Genomic DNA, 24,690 nt, shown 5'->3' with positions numbered 1-24,690 from the left:
GTCTGTCTGTCTGTCTGTCTGTCTGTCTACGTAAGATGTGAGTAGAGTAGCCTTTGTTCAGTGGTCAGGTAGTCTACCTCTCCCTCTATAAACATGGAGGGACATCTACTGGCCTGTGAGGGCACTGCCTTCTCTCCCCCCTCCCCTCTCACTGTCTCAATGTCAGTCAGCTGTTCACTCACTTACAAACCAACTCCTAACCACCACTTGCTAGCTTTGACATACGCTCTTGCCTAGAGGCCTTTGACTCATGGAAACCAACCATGACCCTGACACATCCTATTACATAGTGCTTTTGAGCTCTGCTTATGGACATGTGCATGCTTATGTGGTGCCACACTGATATTGTGAGTTGCCTATGAAAAATGTCCAGTCAAGCTTTGATTGCTCTCATGGTAAAACAGAGAATAATGTTGATTTTATTTCACACTTGTGTGGTCATAGTGCTCTGCTTCACAGCAGCATTTTGGCCAACCCACATCACTCTCTGGGAATTTTTCACTCACTTCTTTGGATTAATACTTCAAAGTCTCCTTAAGCCGGTCTGTTTTGATCACTTGATTGGTAATTGTGCTTTTATTTTGATTGCCTTGTAATTCAAACGTAGGTTTCGTCAGACTTTGACATGAAGCGAAAGAACTTAACTTGTTGAACTGACACCTCAAGGGCCTCCACGGAGTGAAAACAAAAATGAAAAAAGAGAAATGAGAGATAAAATCCAACAGGGAGATTGGGGAGAGGGAGAGAGATAAAAAGCCATAACATGGGATTTCCAACTGCCAATTCACAAAGTGAAAGATTTAATTAAAATATGTCATCATTTTCACCGCCTTAGCCTCTGGGATTCCTAAGCTGTGGCCTCACGGACAATATTGTTTTCTCACAGAGGACGTGAGGCCGCAAGGAACAGGATTACACATTCTTGTGTATTGACATCAGCTTCCTCTTTTCTAACATCTATGGAAACAGTTCAGAGATCGGCATCAGGGACCGGGGTGGTGCATGTTGGTTTGTGTAACCCGTGAACCCCTAAATAGTTTACTGAGAAACAGGGGAAAGATAATAGTGAATGGGCTTCACCACCCTTGTGCTTCTCTTTTGTTAAGCACACCACCAACGTGCCAGTCTACTCCAAGTTTTCTATTGCTGTTAACAGTCTTTAGCATCTCCAACCCTTTTGTTTTCCTAATACCTCTTTTTGTCCCATATTTGGACCTCTGCCCAATCTGCTTTCTCCCATCACTGTCTACAGTACCTCTTCACCTGGTGTGAGGCCCGTGCCTTACAGTAGCCAGTGCTCTGGTCAACCCCTTTTGCTCTCTCTAGGCATCACACAATCACAGTTAAGCCCTAGCCAACCTCAGATTGTGCTGATGGCTCATATCTACTTAGCCTCCCTCATGGCCTCCATTTTAGTCTGTTGGATTTTAAACAAATATGTGACCCAACCCTGCATTGCATGCGTTTGTGGATGCGGCCCGTGCTGTTGGGTCCAGCTCAAACAGCCCTGACCACAGTGATCCACTAGGCCCAGTCAAGGCTCTCTTCTGTCAGGATGCTGGCTGACAGACTGTGCCCTCTGGCCTCCATTGGAACAGGCTTCCTCTCTCTTGTTCATGAAGCAGTGAGTTCATGCAGCACACATACTCACACACCTGCATGCTGGAGCATTGGCAGCAACTTCTGTAAACTGCCTTGTTCTCTGCTGTTGTGTGTTCATTTGACAGCTGAAACATCTTGCTTGTATTAAACCACCATGAGGGCATGAACAAATGAATTTAGTGTGCTGCATTGGGCACACACGCTTACATTATCAACAGTTGTCTCTCTGTTTGACCAGTTTGTTCTTAGAACCTGGCTCTTTAAAATGATTTATTGGTTGTAAAAGGGGAAACTAAAGGGGAATGTGGTGTTTTTTATTTGAAACGTAATTTGAATGCAATATAAATTTGGCAACACTTTTGTGTACAAACGTAACACATTTGTTTTTTGCACAAGACAATGACCCCCTTTTTTTTAACAATTCTAATGCATTATTATGCATTTTTTAATAAGACTACTTTGTATGCACCAGATCGGAGGTGTGAATTCCCTGTGTATTTATCTAAAACATCAGACTTTTTATTGGAGTAAAAATAGACCTGCAGATATTTACCTTGCCTTTTTTGTACTATCAAAAGTACATTAAAATCATCTGCTTATCTTTTCATTATAATTAATAATGTCTTTTTTGTTCTTTCAGGGATGGATGTGGATATGGAAAGCCAGGGGACTAACCAATACACCAACCCAGACCTTTGCATGCAGTCTGGGAGTCCTGAAGAGGGAGACCAGGGTTGGGTGTCTTGGGCTTGGTCCTTTGTCCCAGCCATCGTAGGCACAGAGGAGGAATATGAGGAAGGCCTGTACCAGCAGAGAGAGACAGGAGGCATCCCCAACAACCCACAACAGCACACACCCAAAGACCCCATTGTTTCCATAGGGTTCTACTGCACCAAAGCTTCTGTTACATTCAAGGTAAATCAAATGTTAAAAAAAAAACCCAAATTGTTTAATTACTTAATCATAAATAAATATCACCCGGGGGCTGTAGGCTAGCATACATTGGGTGAATAACAGAGAAAAGGAAAAACACGATCAGCTTGATGTCAGATATTAAAATGAAATAGTCAAACATAGGTAAGTGAAGTACTTTAATATTCTTCGTAAATAAATGTTGAATGAATATGATTTTGCTTTAAGATGTGCTTTAAAAATAATAAAATGTATTCCAGAAAAACAAATGCATTATGTTCTGTACAATGGCAGCAAAAATACATTTTGATGTCGTAGTAGTAAAAAACCGTAGTATGGATAGGTGGTGAAGATAAAAAAGTACATGTTTTAAATGCATGTATTACACAAAAGGTAGAACCTGTATGTGTAGGGGGGCTGTCATGGTTAGTCAGGATATTCTTGGGGAAGTTTTGCAGATAATGATATTTAATTTTGAAGAATTTCCTGATATTGTTGTGTTAACGGTTAGTTTTTTTCCTAGCTACCATTATTGCTTATTCACTTCCCCTGCCCACCCCATCCCTGCATCCTACTTTTTGTGGAGATTTGTTTAAGACGTTTGAGTCTTAAAGAACAGCTTGATCTGCAGGAAGTTATAATCCTCTTTTTCTCTGTGTGTGGTATAGGGGAGGGTAGCGTAACCGCTAACTGGCGTCTCGGGTCACGTTAATGTTTTAAACATTATACGTGGTATGATGACTATTCAGAAATGGATCCCAAACTTTAATCCTGCCTGTTCACTCAGAATAGTTGGAATTCATCTACGTTTCCCCTCAGGTTCAGGCACTTCAGATCACATTACTGCGTGTGTATGTGTGTGTGTGTGTGCGTGTGCTGTGTGTGCGGTGCGTTGTGCGTGTGTGTGTGCGTGTGGTGTGTGTGTGTGTGTGTGTTGGGGTGTTTGTTGTGTGTGGTGTGGTGGTGTGTGTGTGTGTGTGTGTGTGTGTGTGTGTGTGTGTGTGGTTGTGTGTGTGTGTGTGTTGTGTGTGTGTTCATCAGTGAAGGGGAGGTATTTCTCAGGCCAAACAGACCATGGTGCTTTTCTAATAATGTTTAAATTGTTCCTGTATTGTTTGAGTTCTTTTAATCAATTAATTGCCTCTCGTCTGGAGTAATTGCAGACAGCTGAAAGGATGGTTTTTAAACGTTCTCGTCTCTTTCCTTCAAGGAAGTATTTAGTTTGACGGAATTTGGTCTCTTTGAACAGTCACTGCCAGAACTAGAGTTTGACATGGACATGAAATCAGAGAGGTATTTTTAGATTGCTGACCCATTACTCACCAGATCTGTTTGATCAGAGAAATTGGCAGTATAATTTAATGACTTTAACACACATAATGCATAGTTCAGCACTTACCGTTTGTTCCCCTCTTTCACGTTTCACCCCTGCCAAACTCTTATTGCATGCCAGACGTCATGTTATTCTTTTGTTGTAGTATTTTCATTAATTTCAACAATAGCAAATGTCAAGTGTTCCCAAAGAATTGTTTTACTTTTCCATCAGATCCTTTCTACCATGTTACATTTCTGAGAAATGAACATAAAGGCAAAGTACCCCAATATTCACATCCAACGTTATAACATTTCCAAGATGCCTCATAAATAATCATTTGATTTGTGTTGGACTCCCAAAACCTTTTAATGGGCCAAAGTATAAAAATGAGAGGTAGCAGGGACAGTAGTTGCAGCAGTAGCTCTGTGTATTACTGGCTGCATTAAGCATTTGTGTTGGTGCTCCAATGCTTTGCTGCTTTTCTGTTCTCTGTCTGATGTGTTGATTCAGGCCTAGGTACAGTCAGAAATGTCCCACCAGTCTAGATTGGGAAATGCCAAATTGGCCATATTCTTATTGGATAAACATTTATTGTATTTGTGTCTGTCTGATTGGCAGCCCTTCAGTGTTAGAATCAGCTTTATTTGCCAGGTATGAGGACACATACAAGGAATTTTGCTTTTGTGTCAGTTCTACTATGCACTGATGTTGTCAGACAGAGCAATTTTTTACTCATATAATTTAACATCCTTGCTCACCGCTGCTCCCAGGGACCTGCAGGTTGGGCTGAAGTGGTCCCTGCACGTGATTAAACCATCAGAATTGAAAAAGGGGAAGGGAGCGAGGGTGAGAGAGTCTGCTCCATCAGTATGGATAATAAGGCACAGCTGCTTCTTACTCTGCACCTGCTTCCTGTGTTAAAAGTTGAATGGGTTAGGGCCGGCACATTTCTGCTCTACACCCACATTTTCTGGACTGGCCAACCTCAAAAGAATCCCATCTCTGTACCCACTCTCACTTTAACCAACTAGTTTTTACCAGAAACGCCCTCTCTCTCTGCCCCCACACTAATTCTACACACAGTATAAATGCTCTAATGAACAATCCCCCTTTTTTAATTAATCTACCTGAATAGTCAATGAATACATACAGTACATTATCAGTTTACCCCCTTGGTATCCCAAGTCCTTTAGTCATGTTCTGATTGTCATCCCCAATAAAGCCAGAGTGGGCCTCCCCTAGAATCAGAGAGGAGCGGCTGTCATATGGTTTGATGAATGTCTTTGGCCCGGGTCCAAACTTGGAAGGGAAAACGACCAAAAAGTCCCAAGGCTGGCATCCAGTCTCTGATCTTAGAAAATGCCATCTGTCCTTGTTTGGATGTTATTGTTTCTGGTTTAAACCCTTATTTTTGGGGGGCCTCGTTGGCCTTAAAATCCAAAGACTCGCATAGCTTTTGTTTATTTTTCATATCATGTATCTGTTTCAGCAGTGAATTGTGGGTAAACATGCACACACACACACAATGAGACACGCTTTCCAGTTTTTAACGTTGAAGTTTTGTGACATCCATGTTATAGTATTGCCGTAAGCGTTACTTATTGTGTCAAACAAAACATAACTTTCCCTTGTCGTCTCCAAATACTTCGAGGGGGCTTAATCTCCCCCTATTTTTAACTATTTTAAGACTTATTTTAAATAAAAATAATATTTTAAGACTTATTTTCAGTTTTGATGATATGTAAATCCCTAATCTACTTTTTTGATGTCACAAAGGCAGGGTTGGAAACTATTTCCAATTTTTTTTTTAATACATTGTATGAAATGATATTTACACCCTGACAGCAATAAATAACTTATGGGCTCTTAAAAAAGCAGCAAAAAAGATCAGGAACCTGTAGCTGCTGATGCCAGCCAATACTGCCTCATGTTCTGCTTGGAAAGAACCAATGAAATGCTTACTTGCCGCACTGCGCGTACCCCATCCTGTGTAAGAGCCTGAGCATAATGCACATGTCGCAGCATTGCTACCAGCAGTCATGTTTGTTTTAAACATTTGGTATGATTATGATGATAATTTTAGGTGTTTGCGACGCAGCGGTGCTCGTGCACCTCTGTGTGTCGGTCAGAGGCCCGAGGGCAGGGGTTAGTCAGAGCTAGGGCTGGGTAATCGTTCAACCATTTTTGATACCAATACCAATACCGTGACTTTGATAATGGTTCTTAAACAATACTTTTTCTGATAGCAATTTTATAAAAAAAAGAAAAGAAATAAGAACATTACGGCACTAATATTTGTACAGTATCCCTGTCTCTGTGCGTAACATACCAGTAGATTTATTCCTGCCTCCTAGACGTGTTACATTAGACAGTCAATCACCATTTTACGATACTTGACTCTTTAGAGGCAATTCGGTCAGTGCCTGAAAAGTATTGAATTACCCAGCCCTAGAAGGAGCCCTGAGTAAATGTGCTGTATTTATATAGCACTTTTCCAGTCTTAACGACTACTCAAAGCGCTTTTACATCATACAGGATACATTCACAATTCACACACATTCATACACTGTGGTCGATGCTGCAGTACAAGGTGCCACCTGCTCATCAGATAAACAGTCACACACATTCACACTCCGATGCGCAGCACCGGGGGCAACTCGGGGTTCAGTGTCTTGCCCAAGGACACTTCGACGTGGGGCTGCAGGGCCGGGGATCGAACCACCAACCTTCCGATTGGCAGGCAACCTACCACTGAGCCACAGCCACCCAGTACATGATACTTCCAAACCTTGCTAGCTTTTTACATTACAAACCCTTCCTTTAATTACAACACAAAATGAAACTTTGTAAAGGCTTCGGCTTTCATGGTCTGCAGCTTTGATGTATGAGACAAAAATAATAAATAAATAAACATTTTTGACAGATGAAACAACAAAAGTGCTTTCTTTTCTTATTCTACCCTGGTCAACTTAAGGGCAAAATAGCTTGGACTGCTAAATATTGTATTTATTTGATTTGTACTTATCTTATGTACTTATGTACCATTTTTGATCTTTTAAAAAGAACATAAAAAGGTTTCTGTCTCTCTGTCTTTTGTCTCAGCTAACAGAGACCCAGTCAGAGAGCAGCTACTACAGTCCTCAGAAGGTCAAGTCCAGAGAGGTTCTAAGCCTGGAGCAAGAGGGAATCACTATTGAGGTAAGATGCTACAGCTTATTCCTTAACGTGTCACCTAACCCTCCTGGTGTCCTCGGGTCAAATTTGACCCCTTTAAAAAATGTCTATAACTGAAATATGGGTTTCTTTTTAACCAATTTACCACAAAAATGGATTGGATTCCATATAACGCTCTTTGCAAATACAAATGATCACTTTCATTCCTGACTAAACTCATCTGGATGTTCCCCTGATCTTAACTATTAGTCAAAATAATTCATTATTTCTGCTTTTTTAACTCAAATATTAGGTATAATTCTATATAAATGAAGGTTACTAACCATGAATTTTGACCCCGGGGGTCAACACAAGGGTAAAAGAAATATGCTGAATAGAATTAAAGTCTTTAACTGGTTTTTTTGTTTATTCACATTCCAATTTGTAATTATAATAAACAAAGAATAGCTAAAATAACCAAAGACTTTAACTAACTTGTGTTAAACCAGCTAACCAAGCAGCTGCATGTCCAGTCCAGATGTCAAAATGAGAAAAATAGAGAAATTAAATGTATTGTTATTAAGGCAAATGTGAAAATGTATCCTGATATAGATTATCGATCACATTGTCCATTTCTAGATTGTAAGCAATACAAATTCTGAGGAATATTATTATTGTAAAAACATCAGGTTCCAACCATTAATTCTTTCAACAGTAACTGATTTTTCTGGTGACATCTGCCCATCTGCACCCTTGTTACCCCTCACGGCCAGACCTGACAGACCAATAAAGATCCCTGTTCTCCATTTTCACCCTCCCATTATTATTTTATATTAGTGTCTTCTTGTTCACTGTTGGACAGAGGTTCCTCTTAAGTACATTTTTAAAGCTTCTCCAGGTCACTAATCCGTAGCCTGTAGTGAACACAGTGGAATCTGTGTCTGAATTGTGCCAAAGTCTGATCATTTTCGCATTTCCCCCTCGGTGTAGAAAATATTTTTAAACCTTTCTCTCTGATTACCTGTTTGGAGTAGGAACGGAGTTTTCTGCTCCTAAGCTTTCTACCAGATGTGAGAATTCTGGGAGATTTCCAATTCCAATTTCTGTAATTTATGCTTTTGCTGGAAGAGAGAGAGCGCAGTCTGAACTGGAACCAAAAGTGAGAGCGTTGAAAGGCAAAGGGATGGCTAGTAAAACAGGGAAAACTAGGCCTTGTAATTATTGTGTGGTGAAACGTAAAGTTTTATTGGATTGCTCTCTGTTTAGTTGTCTGCTGGGTAAAGCAAAGGCCTGGCGAGTGAGACACAAGCCCACCTTACTGGTTACAGGGGCTGCTGGACTGCTACCACACACTCACACATACACATACTAATCTCAAGGGAAAATGGAAATTGTCTGACCCTAGCTCGTTTTATCACTACAAAATGAGCCCACAACCTCAAAAGCCCCACAAACCTGGAGAACCTTGTTTGTGGTAACGTCCACAATAAATCGAGTAGCAAACTGTCATTAATTTCAAATTGTATGTTTTATTGCAATGTAAAAAGGTAATTCAGTCAAATTAATTTCTGTGAATTATTGTTGTGGTTGTACTGGGTTTCTGTTGACTGTTTTAAGACATTTTACATCTTGGGTGGGATTCTGAAGCTAGCACTGTCACCTTTTCTTCAGTTTTAACACACACACACACACACACACACACACACACACACACACACACACACACACACACACACATATATATATATATATATATATATATATATATATATATATATATATATATATATTCATTTGTCTAAATATTAGTATAGTATACTTTACAATTATTTTTTTTTTTAACTTTACAGGTGTTTGTCTTTCTTATTGTATTCATTGGTGGAAAAGAAAGCTCCAGACTTTATCCAGTTTCCAAATTGTTCTTCGTGTATAGGTGAATAAATCTGGAGTATAAAAACTGGTTAAAGTCTCTTCCTCTGGTTTTTATTCCAGGTGCTGATGATGGGGGAGCCCTTTTTCGATTGTCAGATTGGCTTTGTGGGTTGCCGGGCACTCTGCCTGAAAGGCATCATGGGAGTACGGGATTTTGAAGAAAACATGAACCGACGTGAAGAGGTAAAGACGGCCTAAAATCAAAAAGGAAGGAAAAATCAATGAGAACAAAAACGGAAAACTTGAGTGAGGAGGATAATGGAGAATTTAAAAGCCCAGAACAGAGATCACTTTCACCTAAACCATGTCTCCGCAGCCTCTATTGCTCCCGAGAGCTTTCAGAAGCAGGTAGCGATGTGGTCTGGTTTGTTTATGGAAGAGTGAGACCCAGCTGCCTTTTTGTAATTTACTGTAATGTTCTGTGTTTGCCACTACATCACTGTGTCAGCGATAGTCTCATCGTCTACTAATGTGCAGTGCTGTACTTTTGGACTCATTTGAAATCAACTTTTTTTTTTATTTCTTCAACTTTGTGTAAACTATATTTTTTTATATTTTTCCACAGCATTTTTTAAATTTATGAGTTTACCTATGGCATAGTTCCCTGCGGGCCAGTGACGGCCCTCAGAAACATTTTGTGCAGCCCCCGTAAATTACATGAAATACATGCTTTATATTTTAATCATCAACGGCCCATTTAAATATTTTCACTTTCAATAGCCTACATACACTACTTGGCTACTGCATTTAACAATCAACGATTTAGCCCTGGCAACAACTAATATTTCGGGAACCCAGTATACGGGCCAAGAGATCTGATCAGCAACTTAAGACGTGAGAATGGAGTTGGAGTTTAGAGACGATGTCTACAACTGTTTCTCTGCAGATAAATGCAGTACAATTTAAAAAAAGTCATTGTCAGCCAATTGGTCCTGAGATTGCATTTTGGCCAATTTGTTCCGCCTCTTTTCCACTCCGCACAGACTGTTTACCTGCTTGCAGTGACGTGATTAGTCAATACTACTCGAACTACAAACAAAATACAAACGGAAAACAGAAAGCTTCTGATGCCAAAATATTTTCCTGTTGCCTAGATTGTGGATTCCTATGCATATATCAGTTTGTAGATACTAGTTGCATGGCAACTAGTGGCACACAGCCAGGGCCGGACTAGGATAATAATTCAGGCCGGGAATCTTAACAGCAGTCCTGGGAAATACCCACTCATTCACAACAGACTCTTATGATGACCATTCTCATGCTAAATTATGTCTCATAAGTTGTTGCAGCAATGTTTTGGGTTGATATCATTTGTTACACAGAGTTGGTGCTAAATGTAACCATTTTCTACCTCTTTAGAATTGATGATTAATTTTTGAAATCTCTCCAAAATACTACATTAAGACACCTAGACCTTGATGAACACCGTAGAAAACCCCATGCTGTGATTAGGTTTAAAAAAAAACTTTAACATTTTGAGATTTGTGCAAGAATTGCAGTTTTCTGTGATTGAATGTGTGCCACTGCTATTGCTCACAAACCCCCTTATTGTAAATATGCAGTATACCTATAGGGAATGCATCCTCTGAATGTGCTGGGTCTCAAGTTTGATTGTAATGTTTCATGAGGCTGTGATTATGCTAGAGGTCACAACAGGTCAGAAAGTCACAGTCAAAGTATCTTAATTAGTCTCCCTAAGGAGAAATTTGTTTTGGACACTGAGTAACATTGCTGCAACAGTTACAACAGACACACAACAACAGGCACAGGATTAAAAAATTAAAAGACAAATGTACAGTAAACATATGGGCTATTCAAAGAGCCGTGCAAATTGGAGATTTTAAATGACCATTTTCTATACTAAGGTAAGAAAAAAGCCATCCTTCCTACATTCTTCTGTTCACCCATACGTGCCTTACAACCACTCAACCCTACTTCCATACGCATCCATGCATTCAAAAATAGTCAGGTCAGTTTATCCAAAGGTCAAGTTTCAAAACTTGCTGACAGTCCTGCTGGTTACTAAGGGTTAACAATGGTCTGCCACTGTGGGCTGCAAATGTGCGTTTCATAGGATGGTGAAGGCTTAAACCCGCCCCATGCTGCTTTGATTGGCTAGTACTCGTTGCCTTTTTTGATTGGATTGGATTGGTTAGGTTGAGGCACAAGGATTGAGATTGGTTCGGGTGAGAATACAATGGTACGCCAGACTTAGGAAGAGAAATATTGCCTCCGGGCCAATCAGCTGGCTAGGCCACCGTGAATTCCCCCAGTGCTCCTGATGGCCGTTCCGGGCCTGCACACAGCGAATGTCAAGGGAATTACGTTCTGTCATTAATGCTAGTGCTGTTAGCTGAAGTTAGAGATTTTGGTGGATAACTCTGCAGTTTAATGTGGAATTGAAATGTGTGCATTTTTCCTGTGCAGCCTTCATAGGCTGGCTCCATAAATTGGCACTCAGTCATCAAAACTTTGAGAAGCACCCATAGGTCCTATGGTGTATTATATTACAAAGGACAACAAATGATTCATATGAAATAGTTTGAAATACTACTTGTTCTTTTATGTAGTATTAACTAGATTGTATTTTTGTGACATCATGAAATTATCTTAAATTTTTCTTGCATTCTCAGTATCCTCTACTTCATATCTTTCCTCACTTTTCCTCTTTTCTCTCTGTCTCTGCAGGATGCAGTGTTCTTCAGTTGTGGGGACAACCTAAGTAGTAAAGGAATGACCTACCTTACCAACTCTCTCTTTGACTACCGCAGTCCAGAAAACAACGGCGTCAGGGCTGAGTTCATCCTGGATGCCACTAATCACAAGGTCACATGAAATAATTAATTCTCACCTTCTAGAAGTCCCTATTCCCAATACTAAAGTACAGAAGAATAATGTTCCCAAACATTTCATTCTAGAATTTTATTTTGGGATTTTCTTGCAGGGAAGGTTAAAATACAGTAGCAGACCATGCATTTCAGATTGAGGTGGGTCGACAGGCCAACACACTTATTTAATCAACAGCAATACACAAAAATGCATTAAACATTATAAACTGATGATCACCTGCCATTGATACAGTCATCACTAAGCTAAACACATGTAGTGCTGAGGTTGTCAAGCTTTTTAGAGAACAAATATTCACATTTTGCAAAGAAATGTTGTTAATACAATCCGTTTTACTGAAGCCACTGCCAAAAGAGTTGCTTAGGTGACTTGCTAAAGCAATCACACTAATGCAATTTGCTAATACAGTACTTTATCTGGGTCAATAAACAAAAATCTGATATAATTGCATTCAGTATTTCTTCAGGTTTTGTCTGGAAAAGCTGCAATGACAGCTATTCTTATATTTGGTGGTACTAAGTTAATACAATATTTTGTCCTCATCAACTCTCAGTAATTCCTCTTCTAAAGAAATGATTGTGATTTAAATCACTGCCACTTAGATTATTTCTGTCAGTCACACAGCGGCTGGCTGCAGTGGAGGAATGTTCTCACTATCTAAGCAGTAGTGTTAAAGCCATTATTCCTGATAGCTCTCAGCTCCCTTCATCAGCCATCACAGCTCTAGTGTTGACTCTGCTCAGAAATGTTCATGACCCTCAATGAAGCAATTGTTTGGACATCCAACCATCCATCTGTCCATACTTGAAAGTCTAAAAGAGTCAAAGGTCTTTGTGTTAATTCATTAGCCGTTTTGAAACCAGCCAATGGCTTTGAATCAAAAGCATGCCAGAACCATTAGAGCTCCCCTAATAAATTTTACTCATTAACCTGCTTGACTGATAAGGCTCTATTGAAATCTCTGTTTAGAGAACTAGTGAGTAAGTCTGGGGTCGGGGTGTTAAATGTGTGGGTGAGAGGGGCCTCTCTCATTCGCTCTCCGTTTCTTGCTTGCTCACTCATTCTCTCTGTTTACTAGTGGTTTGATGTGCACTGAAAATATAACTTTCAAATATTGTCTAGGACAGGGTCAATAGCACTTAACCTGCAGACTAATAAATGATGACGAGTTATGGTAAAAAAATACACTGAGGTAGATAGAAATAAGACAAAAATCACACAAGCAAACAGTTCTTTACCTATAATTATGTTTTATTTGTTAATAATGATCATAAATAACTAAGTGGGGATGGCACAGGGCTTTAGTAGTTAGTGTCACCTGGGTTCAAACTCCAACCTGGCCAGCTGGGGTTTTATTTTGTGGAGTTTATATGCTCTTCCTGTGTTGGTTGCACTTTCCTCTGGATGCTCTATTGTACAATCCTAGGTTAAGTTGTATGTAATGAAAGTTATGCACTTTTTTATTGTTGGGTAACTGACAGTTACAAATGCCTTTTATAATCATCATATTGTTCTTCAAATTAATACATATTGCCTACATGTACATTCTACATCTTATGTACATCACATAAGCTGCATCCTGCTATCTTAATCACTATTTCCAAACAACATTTCCCAATTATTTATATTGAAATTAACGGCCATAATCCCAGTTAGACAGCTTTGGTTGTTCATGAAAAGTCCTTTCTTTTAGAATATATTTCAGCTGTAAGCAGTCCAACAAAGTGCTGCTGTGAGGGACTAAATACTGAGAGATGCACACTGTGACGCGCTCCAGATTGTGATTTTATTCTTCTTCCACACGTAAAATACACAGCACTAGAGTTACCAAATGTAATTGTTACCTGGTGGTTAGAAATAATTGCGTCAGCGCGGCGTGCTGCGGTCAACAGAAAGTGTTCCCTCCCAGGCTCACCCCCTCTCTGTCAAAGCCCAAAAGAACCCAGGAGAACAGGCGAAGCAAACAAACATGTCACTTCTGCTCAAACCGCCATGAAAACGCCCACCACCTACAATATCAGTGCACAACACAATTATCACAACAACCTAGATGAGACCATAAACATCATCCAACATGTGGCTCCTACACTAGATAAGGTACATATTTCCAGTGGCATACATCCAAGCACCAATTGAGTGAGGAAACTTTCACTTCCTATTATCAATAGCTTATTACCCAATGAAGAACAGCGTTGATATGTAGTAAATTACTTCCATATGTACCAGAAACTATAATGAATTAAAGCTATCTGATTTTCTCCTATTAATCCTGCCTGCCATGATCAGGTATCTCCTCTCATTTCAAGTCTTTGTAAATAGTTCTGAATATTAGTGATATTGTTGGCCAGTAAAAAAGCAGATCAACTCCTCAATTACTTTTTTTTAACTTGGTTTTTTTTATCTCTGATTTGACCCCCTTTGCCGTATCCACCGTGACCCCAGTCACTGCCAAATGCTATCAGGTTGTTTGCTCCCTTACTGCCGTGTTTACCTAACTCTACTTTTGTTTAACAGGAGACCTATACGGAGATAGCAGGCATGCAGCGCTTTGGTGCTTTCTACATGGATTATCTCTACACAATGGAGAACAGCAGCGGCAAAGGTATTGTCTAACTCATTCCTCCTCTCAGAGCTTGTTTGCTCACCTCGTCTCTCTTTTTCTTCATCTGTCATGTTCTCCTTTTCTCTGTCTTGTTCTCTCTTTCTATCAGTCATACTCTTATAGTCATCTCTCTCTCTCTCTCTCTCTCTCTCTCTCTCTCTCTCTCTCTCTCTCTCTCCTCTCTTTCAAACAAGCCCCCTACAGACTTTAAGAAAGAGCTTGTCTTGTTTGAGTCACAGCCACCTGGTCCTTGACCCTTCTGTCCTCGCTCTCACCCCAAACTTACCTGTAGGGCAACTGTCAGGAGTGTTTAGTCTGCGCTGACACATATTTGAGTTTCTTTCTCCCTGCTGCTTGTTGAAACACTGTTTCCCCCGTCTCTTTACCTGTAAGCGCTTGAGAAAGTGAATAGGCTCTCTTTGCTAATTAGGTGTCACTCTTCCTTGCAGAAGCCTTAAGACAGACAGGATTTCTCATTCCTTAGCTGCAGCACTCGAGAATGTTTATTCAAGTCTGAAAGATCTGAAGTTTCCATTAAGAGATAAAGCGTTCTCCCTTCAATTTGAAATGTTTTATTTGGCCCACACATATCTCTGTGCTTTAGTGTGTGATAGTTGACCATTTTATTCCAATGCTGCTGGAAAGCTGTATGTGACACCTGACTGACAATCTCAAGTTCTAAGATTAAACAAACCCCCAAAACCTCTAACAGCAAAAAAATCAGATTAAATCTAGATGAAGTGCAACACCTTACTGTGTCTAATGGCTACAAGTATAATAGGATAGCTTTATGGTCCACGTGTCACTGAATGCTATGCAAATATGGTGTTCGGTGATCATTCATTGAGTGGAAATGATAAGTTACAGAGATGATTAACTAAGGCAGAAATGTATCAGTTGACTTGTTTAAATTACAGAAGAAACAAAGATCTGGTTGAACCAATTGGATTTAATTCAATGACTTCAGATCATTTGATTTATTAAAAGTCAATGTCACCAAGTTGTTTCACTTGCCTTCCGCTTTTCCTCTTTCATTCTACTTGTCTCTTCCTCACCCTCTTTCTGACTAGGCTGTTGTTTCCTCCTGCTGTCAGCTACAGATAATAATCTAAATTAAAAAAAAACATTGATACCGTCATCCTGAGCTGTCAAAGTCATTTCTGACAGCAGGATAAGTGTCAATCTCTTTTCCTGCGGGACGGCTGTGGTTACCCTCGCCAATTGGAATGCTTCTCTTCTGTCAGTGTTTCTCTTCTTCTCGGACGTGGACCGGATCCAGTGTCAACCAAACAAATTAGTTTCCATTGCCATGGGACTAACAAAACTCTGAGTCAACCGAAATACTAACCGACCCAGGTCACACTCACTATTGACTTCACATTAGTGTAACGCAGCAGATTAAAAACTTTTTTTTAAATCTTGGGAAATGGAGACACTTTTAAATTGTCTAAATCCCGCCTAATTTCAGCCTTCTCATCATTCCACTGACCGTTCTAACTGCAGCCATATGGTTGATATTAGGCCTAATCCACTGCAGCCAAATCTCACTAAAGAAGGGAAGGGGAAGTGGCATTGCCCTTTATAAATCCCCAGAATTCAGTGGAAGTTTCACCCCATCCCCCAACCCATTCAGCTAAAAAAGTTAAATTCATAGCGTTGACTTTCTGAGATGGAAGAATGTTCAGTGCAGTGGTGGAATGTAATGGGAATAAAGAAAGTTGTGACCCTTTGTCCTCTTCCTCCCTCCCTGCCATTCATCCACCGCTTTCTTTTAATTTTAATTTCTCCTTTTTTATTGCCGGGGAGCTGAGTCTTTAAAGTGGACCTCTGGAAAAGGGGCCTACGATGAATGAAGGGACAGCTGTGTGAGAGAAGTGGACATTTGGAATATTCATCATTCCAGTGGGTCACGGCTATGAGAGCGGCTCCGTGCTGCTGCATTACACCACTGCCATCTTTGTAGTGATTTTGCCCAACAGATGAGGAGATTCTATATTTGTACATCATCAAGGAATGGGATATGGGGAAAAATGTTGCTACCCTAACTATTTATATCAAAAACACACCACTCTACATTAAATATAGAAGGTGACATGTCTGCTGTACTTAAACTTTTCAGATTTGACTTTGAAAAATGTGTTACATTCCCTGACAGCTAGTACAACATACTATGTATATTTTATGCATGTTTGTTTCTGTTTGTAGGCCCTCAGGAATTTTCGGTGGTGAGTTTGGAGGAGGTAGTGCCCGCTGTTCAAGAGACATCCATCAAGAGACTGGTGGTGGGACCTTTGGACATCAGGCTACATAGCAGCGCTGTCCACCGCATCCTCAAGATGGTCACCTGTGCCATGGACCATGAGTATGAACCCTACTGCAAACAACAGCAAGGTCAGACATCAGATGCTAACAGTTGCTCCCTCTGTTTTACTGGGCTGGCGTAACAGCTAATAGTCGGCTAATAATCCAATGTACTTCCTACCCTTAACCCTAAACTTGTTTCAACACCGTCTCTTCTCTTGTCTTCTACTCTGTTCTATTCTAGTCTATTCTATTCTGCCAATGATCATAAATCACAACAGTTTGCACTTTACAGTATCCTCATCACATTGTTATTTCCTTGCACAACCCATCTTTCAACACACAGCTGTACATGAAAGTTGTGACCTTTTGGACCACATGAGGGAGGATAAGCCAAACACCTTTTGTTAGTGATCGTCCCTGCACAGCTATCGATGAGATCATCCATGTGATGTTGTGAAAGAACATGGAGTGTGTGTCTTTGTGTAATATCTGTAGCAATAACTCTCATTTTTGCGAAACGATAACATCCGTAGGTTTCGGCTGTTTCAGCATCTGCAATAGATAATAGATGGTGAGTAATTACTACAGAGCTGGTTAGGTCTGTGTGTTCCTTCCTGTTTCTATAAGTGTCTGTGCTCTGTGGCATTTTCTGGAGAAGGGTCAGTGTAGTTAGACCCCTGGATGGGGGGGAGGGGGGATCGGGAAATTGAGAGTAGGAAGCCTTTTTTACCAAGGTAGCTATTACAGATGGAGTGATAAAATAACACATGCCTTATCTATTTTCCTGAATCAAACTCTCTTCTCCTCTCCTCGAGAGAAGTAGAAGTCAGGAGGTCAAAGACATATCTATCTTTGTTCTCATCCTGTCCTCTTTTTCTCTGCTCCTCCACATTCACTCGTTGCCAAGAGCTCGGGAAGAATCACTTTCCTCCCCAAAACTGGCTGTAAATAGAGGCCAAATTGGCTGGTGTCTGTGTATTAAGATTTTGACTATCTAGACTATCTAGAGCAGGAGGTTTCAACTTGCACATGACTTACAGTGTGAATGGTGTTTTTTTTTTTAATATATTGCCTAAGAACAATAGAAGTAACAAAGTAACAATACTTTCAGAGCTGGATCTGTTAAATAGGAGAGGAAAAGACAGGGCGTGACAGTAGTAGTTTGTGTGTCACACTTGTTCTTTTTTTAATCATATTTTCGTCTTTTCTGTGTGCTTTAAATAGAAAGTGTTTTAGTGTGTGTAATAATACCTCTTGGTACCATGTGAGCTGCATGTCTTTTGCAATTTTGAATGTTGACGGTGGATATTGACTCGAGCCCTGGCATATGATTAGATTGGACATGGCATTGCCAGATAAACCTGATGCGGGCTGTGGCAGTTGGCCAAAGAGCAAAACAACTTTGGGATCAGGTTCTGAGCCCACCTTGGAGCTGGGAATGTAGCCCAACAGAACCTTTACTGAACTGAAACAAGTCCATGTACTGGGACCAGAGCCAAGGCCGTTCAGTAACAAAGCACTCAAAAAGGTTTTGGTCCAACTCAGGCCCTGGACACAGTTTAGTGGTTCAGTGCTCTGGTCACTCCTTACTTTGGTAACTGCTGACCTTGCTAGCCTCTATTCCATGTTGATTTGGTTCACTTCATTTTCTGCCTTGCCGGATGTTTCTGGTTATTGATTGAATGAGTGGTTTTATGAGAGAGTTCAAAAACAAAGCTACTGGGAAACAGCCACTGTAATTAATATCGCTTGGAGATGCCAGTACTTTTTTAGTGCATGTTTATTTTATTTATTGTATGAGGTGGTGGTTTTTGTTGGAAAATACTTGTTTTACTTTTTTTTTATTGTTTTACTGCTGCAGGCGTAGAGGAGAGGCGCCCACTCAAAAGAATTGGTGTGCTTTACAGCTAACCTCTTTCTCTGTAACGTAATATTTAGTCATCAAATCTCTTTGGCCTTTCCTACTCTCTCACTTTATTTCAAAAAAATGCACCACAGGTTGCATACCCATAGTTAAATTTACTGACTACTTTCAAAACAAAGGATAATCTGTTGTAATTGTAGGAAATTACATGTTTTTTTGTCATACATTTAATCTTACACAGCACTCTTTACTGCACTTGTGCGATATGTTACGGTATTAGTTCCAAAACTAACGTGTATCTTTGTTGTTGTGTCATTGTCTCTGTAGAAGTGGTTGACGAGAGACATGGTTCAGCTACTCCAGAAGAAATATGCAGCTTAGAGGAATTCATCCCAACCAGACTCACTTGTCTCACTATGCTACAAGTGTCAGTGACCGTCTCCATGGCAGAGTTCAACCTCCTTCACACACTAATGCCTGTCATTATGGGATGCAAGGTAGTGTACACAGACATACATTCTTCTAGATAACACCCTTATATCCTAGTCCTTACCTTTTTTAAGAATTGAGTCATTAATTTGTCAACGGTAATTGAATTACATAAAATAAAGTGTGAAAATATAGTTTACAAAACCATAATGAAGGAAGAGTGATAGAGAGTAATATGATTAGAATCAGTTCTTACTGCACCTTCAATGGTTATAATAATAATAATAATAAAAAAGGATGATAACATTCTGCAGTCTTGTGGTGAGGGGGCAATACTTGTATTGTGTTATTTTTGACTATTTCCTTACTACATAGTAGGTCCATAGTAAAAAGATACAATTCAAACATCAAATCCTCCCAATATACCCATCATTATAAAAAGCACACACCCTGTATGTCTCACATTTAGATTGAATTAATTTTGAAGAACTTTGGCCTAGAGATACAGTATAAAAAGAAGACTTTAGACTCCAACTAGAGAAATAAGTGTGATATGTGTTCTCCCTTTTAATCACTTCCATTTTCAATCTCCCAGACTGCACCGGGGCCAGTCAACGTGCCAGCTTTTCAGCCGGTGCGCCCTCTACCTTCTGTGCAGTTCCAGCTGGAAAGGGTGAATGTTGAACACTCAGTGCCCATGTATGCGCCAGAGCTGGTCAGCACTGTCAGCGTTGTCAGCCAGCCTTCCGACAACCTGCTACATCACTGCTATGCACACCTCTACCTCAAGGTGAGCACAACCACGTTAAATCCCCCTTTCTTTTTCTGAAGATATAAAAACAATGCATTTGATGTGCATTTAATAATAATTAGAATAAACTCAAAGAGTTGTGTCTAGAGAGCTGCTGCATCTACAGTCAAATCTACCTTTACTTAGGCATTCTAGATCATAGTTTAACCTTGCACATCTGGCTTAGTTTTGCATTTGCCAACTTGATTCTCTTATAAACGTATAAAAAAGAGACTAATAAAGGATGCCTACTTCTATTTTCCTATCTTATATATTTGAAAATGCACAGTGCAAAAGTTATGGAGAAGTGGATGAAAAAACATTCATTCATTCATACGGAAAATTAATTTGACTCCAGCACATTTTTATTTCTGGTCTTTTGCCGTCTTTGATTAGCACAGGTTTGTATCTTTTACATTTCTATTTCATTTATTTGATTTAATTTTACATTTCATTTCATGTTTCGAGTTGACACAAAGTACACACACAAAGTACACACACATAATAATTTGTACAATTCCGTTTCCATGCACTTTAGCCCTAATTTAGGAGGTCAATGGTGTGGCCACAGTCTTAACTCCACTCTAAAATATGACCCCTTTTCACCTGGTCATAAAAATCTACGCACTGAGCTTTCTGATGAGCACCAGTCCAACTCTGGTCTACCTCATGCTTTTCATCTTCCAAATTGGTAGGTGGCTACAAGCTTGTATAGGGCAGCTGTGACATTCACCTGATTCTGTGATGATTGTATAGTTTTTAGTTTAAAGCTCAATAGATATAATTCATTATTGTTTTTATTATTATTGTAAAACAAATTGACCTTCAGACAAACTAGAAATAAAGAGTTGAATTTACATTTACCTGAAGCCCTGAATGCCCCATTACATAGAACTATGGAGGCTTTAGCAAATTCAGCTAATCCACCTTTCAGGAAGCCTGGATAACAGTTCTGTAGTAATCTGGGGTGGCCCAGTCTGGCCTGGTATGGCCTGGTATGTTTTTTTAAGGCAGGATGTTTGCCGGACATCATGCTGGTAGTCCTTATCACAGGGTCACTGCAGGGTTAACAGTCAACTGGTCAGTGGCCAAGGATCCTTCTGACCAATCAGCCAATCAGCAGCTGTATCTGCCAAGGTACTAATTCCGCCTCTGGATTTTGGCAGGGGGCTCATGACAGGGTGGAGGTCATTCAGGCCGCAATTCACCCACTTCAGGAAGTGATTTGAAACGGGTATAAACTAAGGCTTATCTTAATCTGTGTTTTATTGACACTGGCTGACAAAGCTAAGGTGTCTGTCTTGAGGGTAGCGGTTAGCCATTGTCTCACTTTTCCATGGTTATAGACCAGAACTAAAAGTCAGCCTTGCTCAACAAGACGGCCACAGAAGTAAACAGACCGATCATAAATGAAAACTTGGGCTTTTTGAAAAACCAGTCGCTTCGGGCTGCTGAAATGAGAACAGAATTTGAAATCTGTTCTCCCTGATGAAGCTGTACTTAGCCCTAAGCTTGCATTTCAAAGTGGGACTTTAATAATGTCTACATCTGGATTTGGCAATCAAACTATTCAACTTTTTATAAGTACTACTTTGGTGTCTTTTTTTTTTTCATGTCCATCCATAGGCCAGTTTTAGTTTTGTCCAAAGTCATGTCTGTAAAGTAGTTTGGTAGACATTCACTTGCAGGAATTGAATGAATCCTGTCATGCACATATACAGCAGCTGCATGTGGGACAGCTGGGCCCAGCCATCATCCACTGGCTCAAATATTAAACAGGACTTGATCCACCATGTTCAATATCAACAGAATGTAAACATTGAGTGTGCAGTACATTATGTGTCTGGTAGTCTATATCAGCGTTTCATTTCCAGGATTGTTCAGGTGCAGCTGGAAATGCCATTGGATGTCCCTCATTATCGGCCTCATGAGCCAGAGGAATTGTGTGAGGATGTGCAGAGCCTTTGAGTGACATAATGGGTCTTGCAGTTTTTGAAATGATTTAGTCTATTGCCTCTGGAAATTCGGCCCCGATGTCCTTCATTCAGCCGGATGTCCGGTACCTTCCGCTTTCTTTGTGTTGGAATTCTAAACTCCAATTGGGATTGGTTTAAAGAAATGGCAATAAACCAGAGCAGAGTTTTCCCCCCATCATGGAATGCTGTGTGAACTAGCCAGACCCTCTTTTCAAGTGCTGTGGAGGAAGGTCTGGCAAAGCAAGACTGTGTCTGGTAATGTGGCTACCAGATAATGTGGCTACTTAGATAATGAGAGTATGATTATGAGCCACATTGTGACTAAAAGACACCACACTGAGGTGAGTGAGCCTAAAAATTAGGGTTGGGTACCCTTGTCATTTTTACCTGAAATTTTGTACGTTTTTCTGGAACTTTCCCTCTGTAATAACAAAAAAAATAGATTTTATTTTTTTAAATAATTTCAAACCAATTTATCTATTTACTAGAACATTTTATTTATTTAGCACATTTTACACACCACACAAAATAAAACACCTCCATCTCCCCTCCCAAATCTGTCCCTACAACCTATTAAACCAAATAATTATTCATTTCTTACACTGCAACTTTTATTCTTGTATTTGTATCTTTTTCTTTCTTAGTCTGTTTTTATTTTCTTTCTCTTTTTAACTGCCCTTAACTGTTTTATGTGAAGCACTTTAAATCGCGTTGTTGCTAAAATGGGCTATAGAAATAAAGTTGCCTTTCCCTACAGTACAACCTCCAGCCTGTCAGTCTCCCACCAGGGCATAGAAAACACCGCTGTGCCTGTCTGTCAGAGGAAGTGTAACCGCACCGCGGCCACTTTAGGCCCTCCATTATATTATATTGCAGCAAATGCTGTCTGTGTGAAGTTTTGAAAACTGTAACCATACATTACTTGCAATCGCTTTACCGGAATTGCTGTGATTCACTGTGACTTTAACTATTTGGCACCGTTTAATGGTGCCAAATAATGGGAATCAGTCCTCTGTAGAACCAACGTAATTCGGTTGGTACCCAACTTTACTAAAAATGTATTTCCGGAAAATACATTAATGTTACTTAACAGTGGCATCTTGCCGTGATTTTGATCTGGATCTTATCAATCTGGTCCGTAGCGTGTTGTCTGTGCTGTTAATTTAATGCAAGCAAGAGTGTTACTTAGCGTTGCTCTTCCAACTCTATTACTGTACACAGAATAGAGAACCTCAAAGTTATTCTGAAAACTTCAGTTTAGTCTGTGCGTTTGTTAGTAAACAGCTGTGCAGACTACATTGTACATCATATGTGAATGTTTTTTTTTTATGGTTTAACATAAGGATATTTTTAACATTGCCTCCTAGACTGTAAGATGGACTTGCTGACAGCTGTTTGTACAGTTAATAAGTAAGATAAGATTGATTTTGTCTTTCTTCTGTGTCTCTAAGAACCAGCGCCTGTTAGAGCACGGGTTTTTGCTGCGACAGGTCTGCTGAATACAGACAGAGTCAAAACAGTTCAGTGGTGATTGAGATGAGAGAACACCAACAACTCCATTTGTTTTTATCTATGGATCTTGTAAATGGTTTGATCTATACATTGCTGAATAGGCATTTACACTCTATCTTTCCTTATACTGTATCTCTCTTTCCAGGTATTTGGGTTCCAGGCAGGCTTGACATGCCAGGACAGTACAGGGGGTTTCCTGCCTCTCATCCCCATCATCCCTTCCTTCAGCACTGCACTCTATGGGAAGCTAATTCAGATGCCAGCATACTGGTGAGCACTTGTAATATGGATGGAAATTTGAATGAGCCGAGTAGCAGGTAGAGTACCTCATGTGAACATAAATTAGCAGATGTCTCCTATCATTAACTGCTATTGGATTTAAAGGTAAATGTATGGGGAAAACATAGACATCTTGAAGGGAAACAACAGTATACCCACCTATTTGTCCCTCATTATATTTAAGCAGATCACTTAAACCCCAATGCACAATATATATACAAATCAGTCACAACACAATTCTGTCATTGCATATTATTTGGTTTGGACATCCTGAATGATTTCACTGTACAGTAAACATTTTGACCAGCTTACAGGTCTGGTATGCAGAAAATCACTATAGGCTAAGTACTGGAGTACTGGACCTGTTTCAATCCAGGTGTGGTGTTGAACAATATAACCTATTGATTGAGGTTATTACTGGCAGTACAAGGTAATTCAAAAGTCAACACATTTCTGGAAGTAGACACTGCATATGTAATGTACTTGCCATTATTTAATGGCTAAAGGGACTTAGGCAACTGTAAAAATGAAATGGTGTTTTACATTCTACAAGTACCTGTGGACGGCCTTTTAGGTAACAATCACCCATCAATTTAACCCAGTAAAAATGCATACCAAAGTGAGGGAGGCGTAAGTACGTGACATGTTTTTTTCTGATTTTGGAAAGATTGGAGTGTGAACACCCTGCCTGTATGCATCCTTGGATGTGTTTATATGCATGCTTGGCTTGTCTGTATACAGTGTGTGGTGGTAGCCCCATGTATTGTACTTCATGTAGAGTATTGCAGCCTTGTGCGGGCAGTGCATCAGAGGGTATTTAAAGTGATGGATGAGCCACTTCTTTAGCGGTCGGTGGGGAAAACAGAAAAACGGAGTCATCGGGTAACAACTGCAACAATTTCTCAGATGGTTTGAAACCCAAGGAGAGGAAAATAAGACAACGTTGTCTATAGAGATGAAAAAACATATTGCTATATCCCTCTCCTTGTACCAGACAGGATGACTCATTGGGGATGTCCCCCAGAGAGGGTAGGAGTTGAAGAGAGGACAAGAAGGGAAAGGAGGGAAATAATGCTCAATGTTTGGAGGTGGAACAGTTGGACAAATGGTATATTTGAAAAAGATGAACAAGAAATGAATCTTTCGTCTTGAAGTGTTGAGTATATCAAAATA

The 24,690-nt window shown here is 40.0% G+C and overlaps 1 protein-coding gene across 4 annotated transcripts in view; it reads left to right on the top strand.

Moving 5' to 3' along the window:
- The window catches only part of vps13b (vacuolar protein sorting 13 homolog B), a 354,534-nt gene that overhangs the window by 44,019 nt on the left and 285,825 nt on the right, over positions 1–24,690 (top strand). For all 4 annotated transcript variants that reach the window (XR_004332501.1, XR_004332502.1, XM_032519244.1 and 1 more), the window contains exons 8-16: positions 2,243–2,517; positions 6,932–7,027; positions 8,975–9,097; positions 11,603–11,740; positions 14,276–14,363; positions 16,569–16,754; positions 18,859–19,028; positions 19,556–19,750; positions 23,384–23,508. Coding sequence is in view for 2 of the 4 variants with exons in the window: in XM_032519244.1 (XP_032375135.1) it covers positions 2,243–2,517; positions 6,932–7,027; positions 8,975–9,097; positions 11,603–11,740; positions 14,276–14,363; positions 16,569–16,754; positions 18,859–19,028; positions 19,556–19,750; positions 23,384–23,508 (1,396 nt within the window). In the remaining 2 variants the exon portion in view is untranslated. The remainder of the gene's footprint in view (positions 1–2,242; positions 2,518–6,931; positions 7,028–8,974; positions 9,098–11,602; positions 11,741–14,275; positions 14,364–16,568; positions 16,755–18,858; positions 19,029–19,555; positions 19,751–23,383; positions 23,509–24,690) is intronic.

Source organism: Etheostoma spectabile, chromosome 6 (genome assembly GCF_008692095.1).
Source record: "Etheostoma spectabile isolate EspeVRDwgs_2016 chromosome 6, UIUC_Espe_1.0, whole genome shotgun sequence".
Taxonomy (NCBI): Eukaryota; Metazoa; Chordata; class Actinopteri; order Perciformes; family Percidae; genus Etheostoma; species Etheostoma spectabile.
The sequence above is the reverse complement of the archived record's forward strand: the minus strand, read 5'-3'. Positions and strand labels throughout refer to the sequence as shown.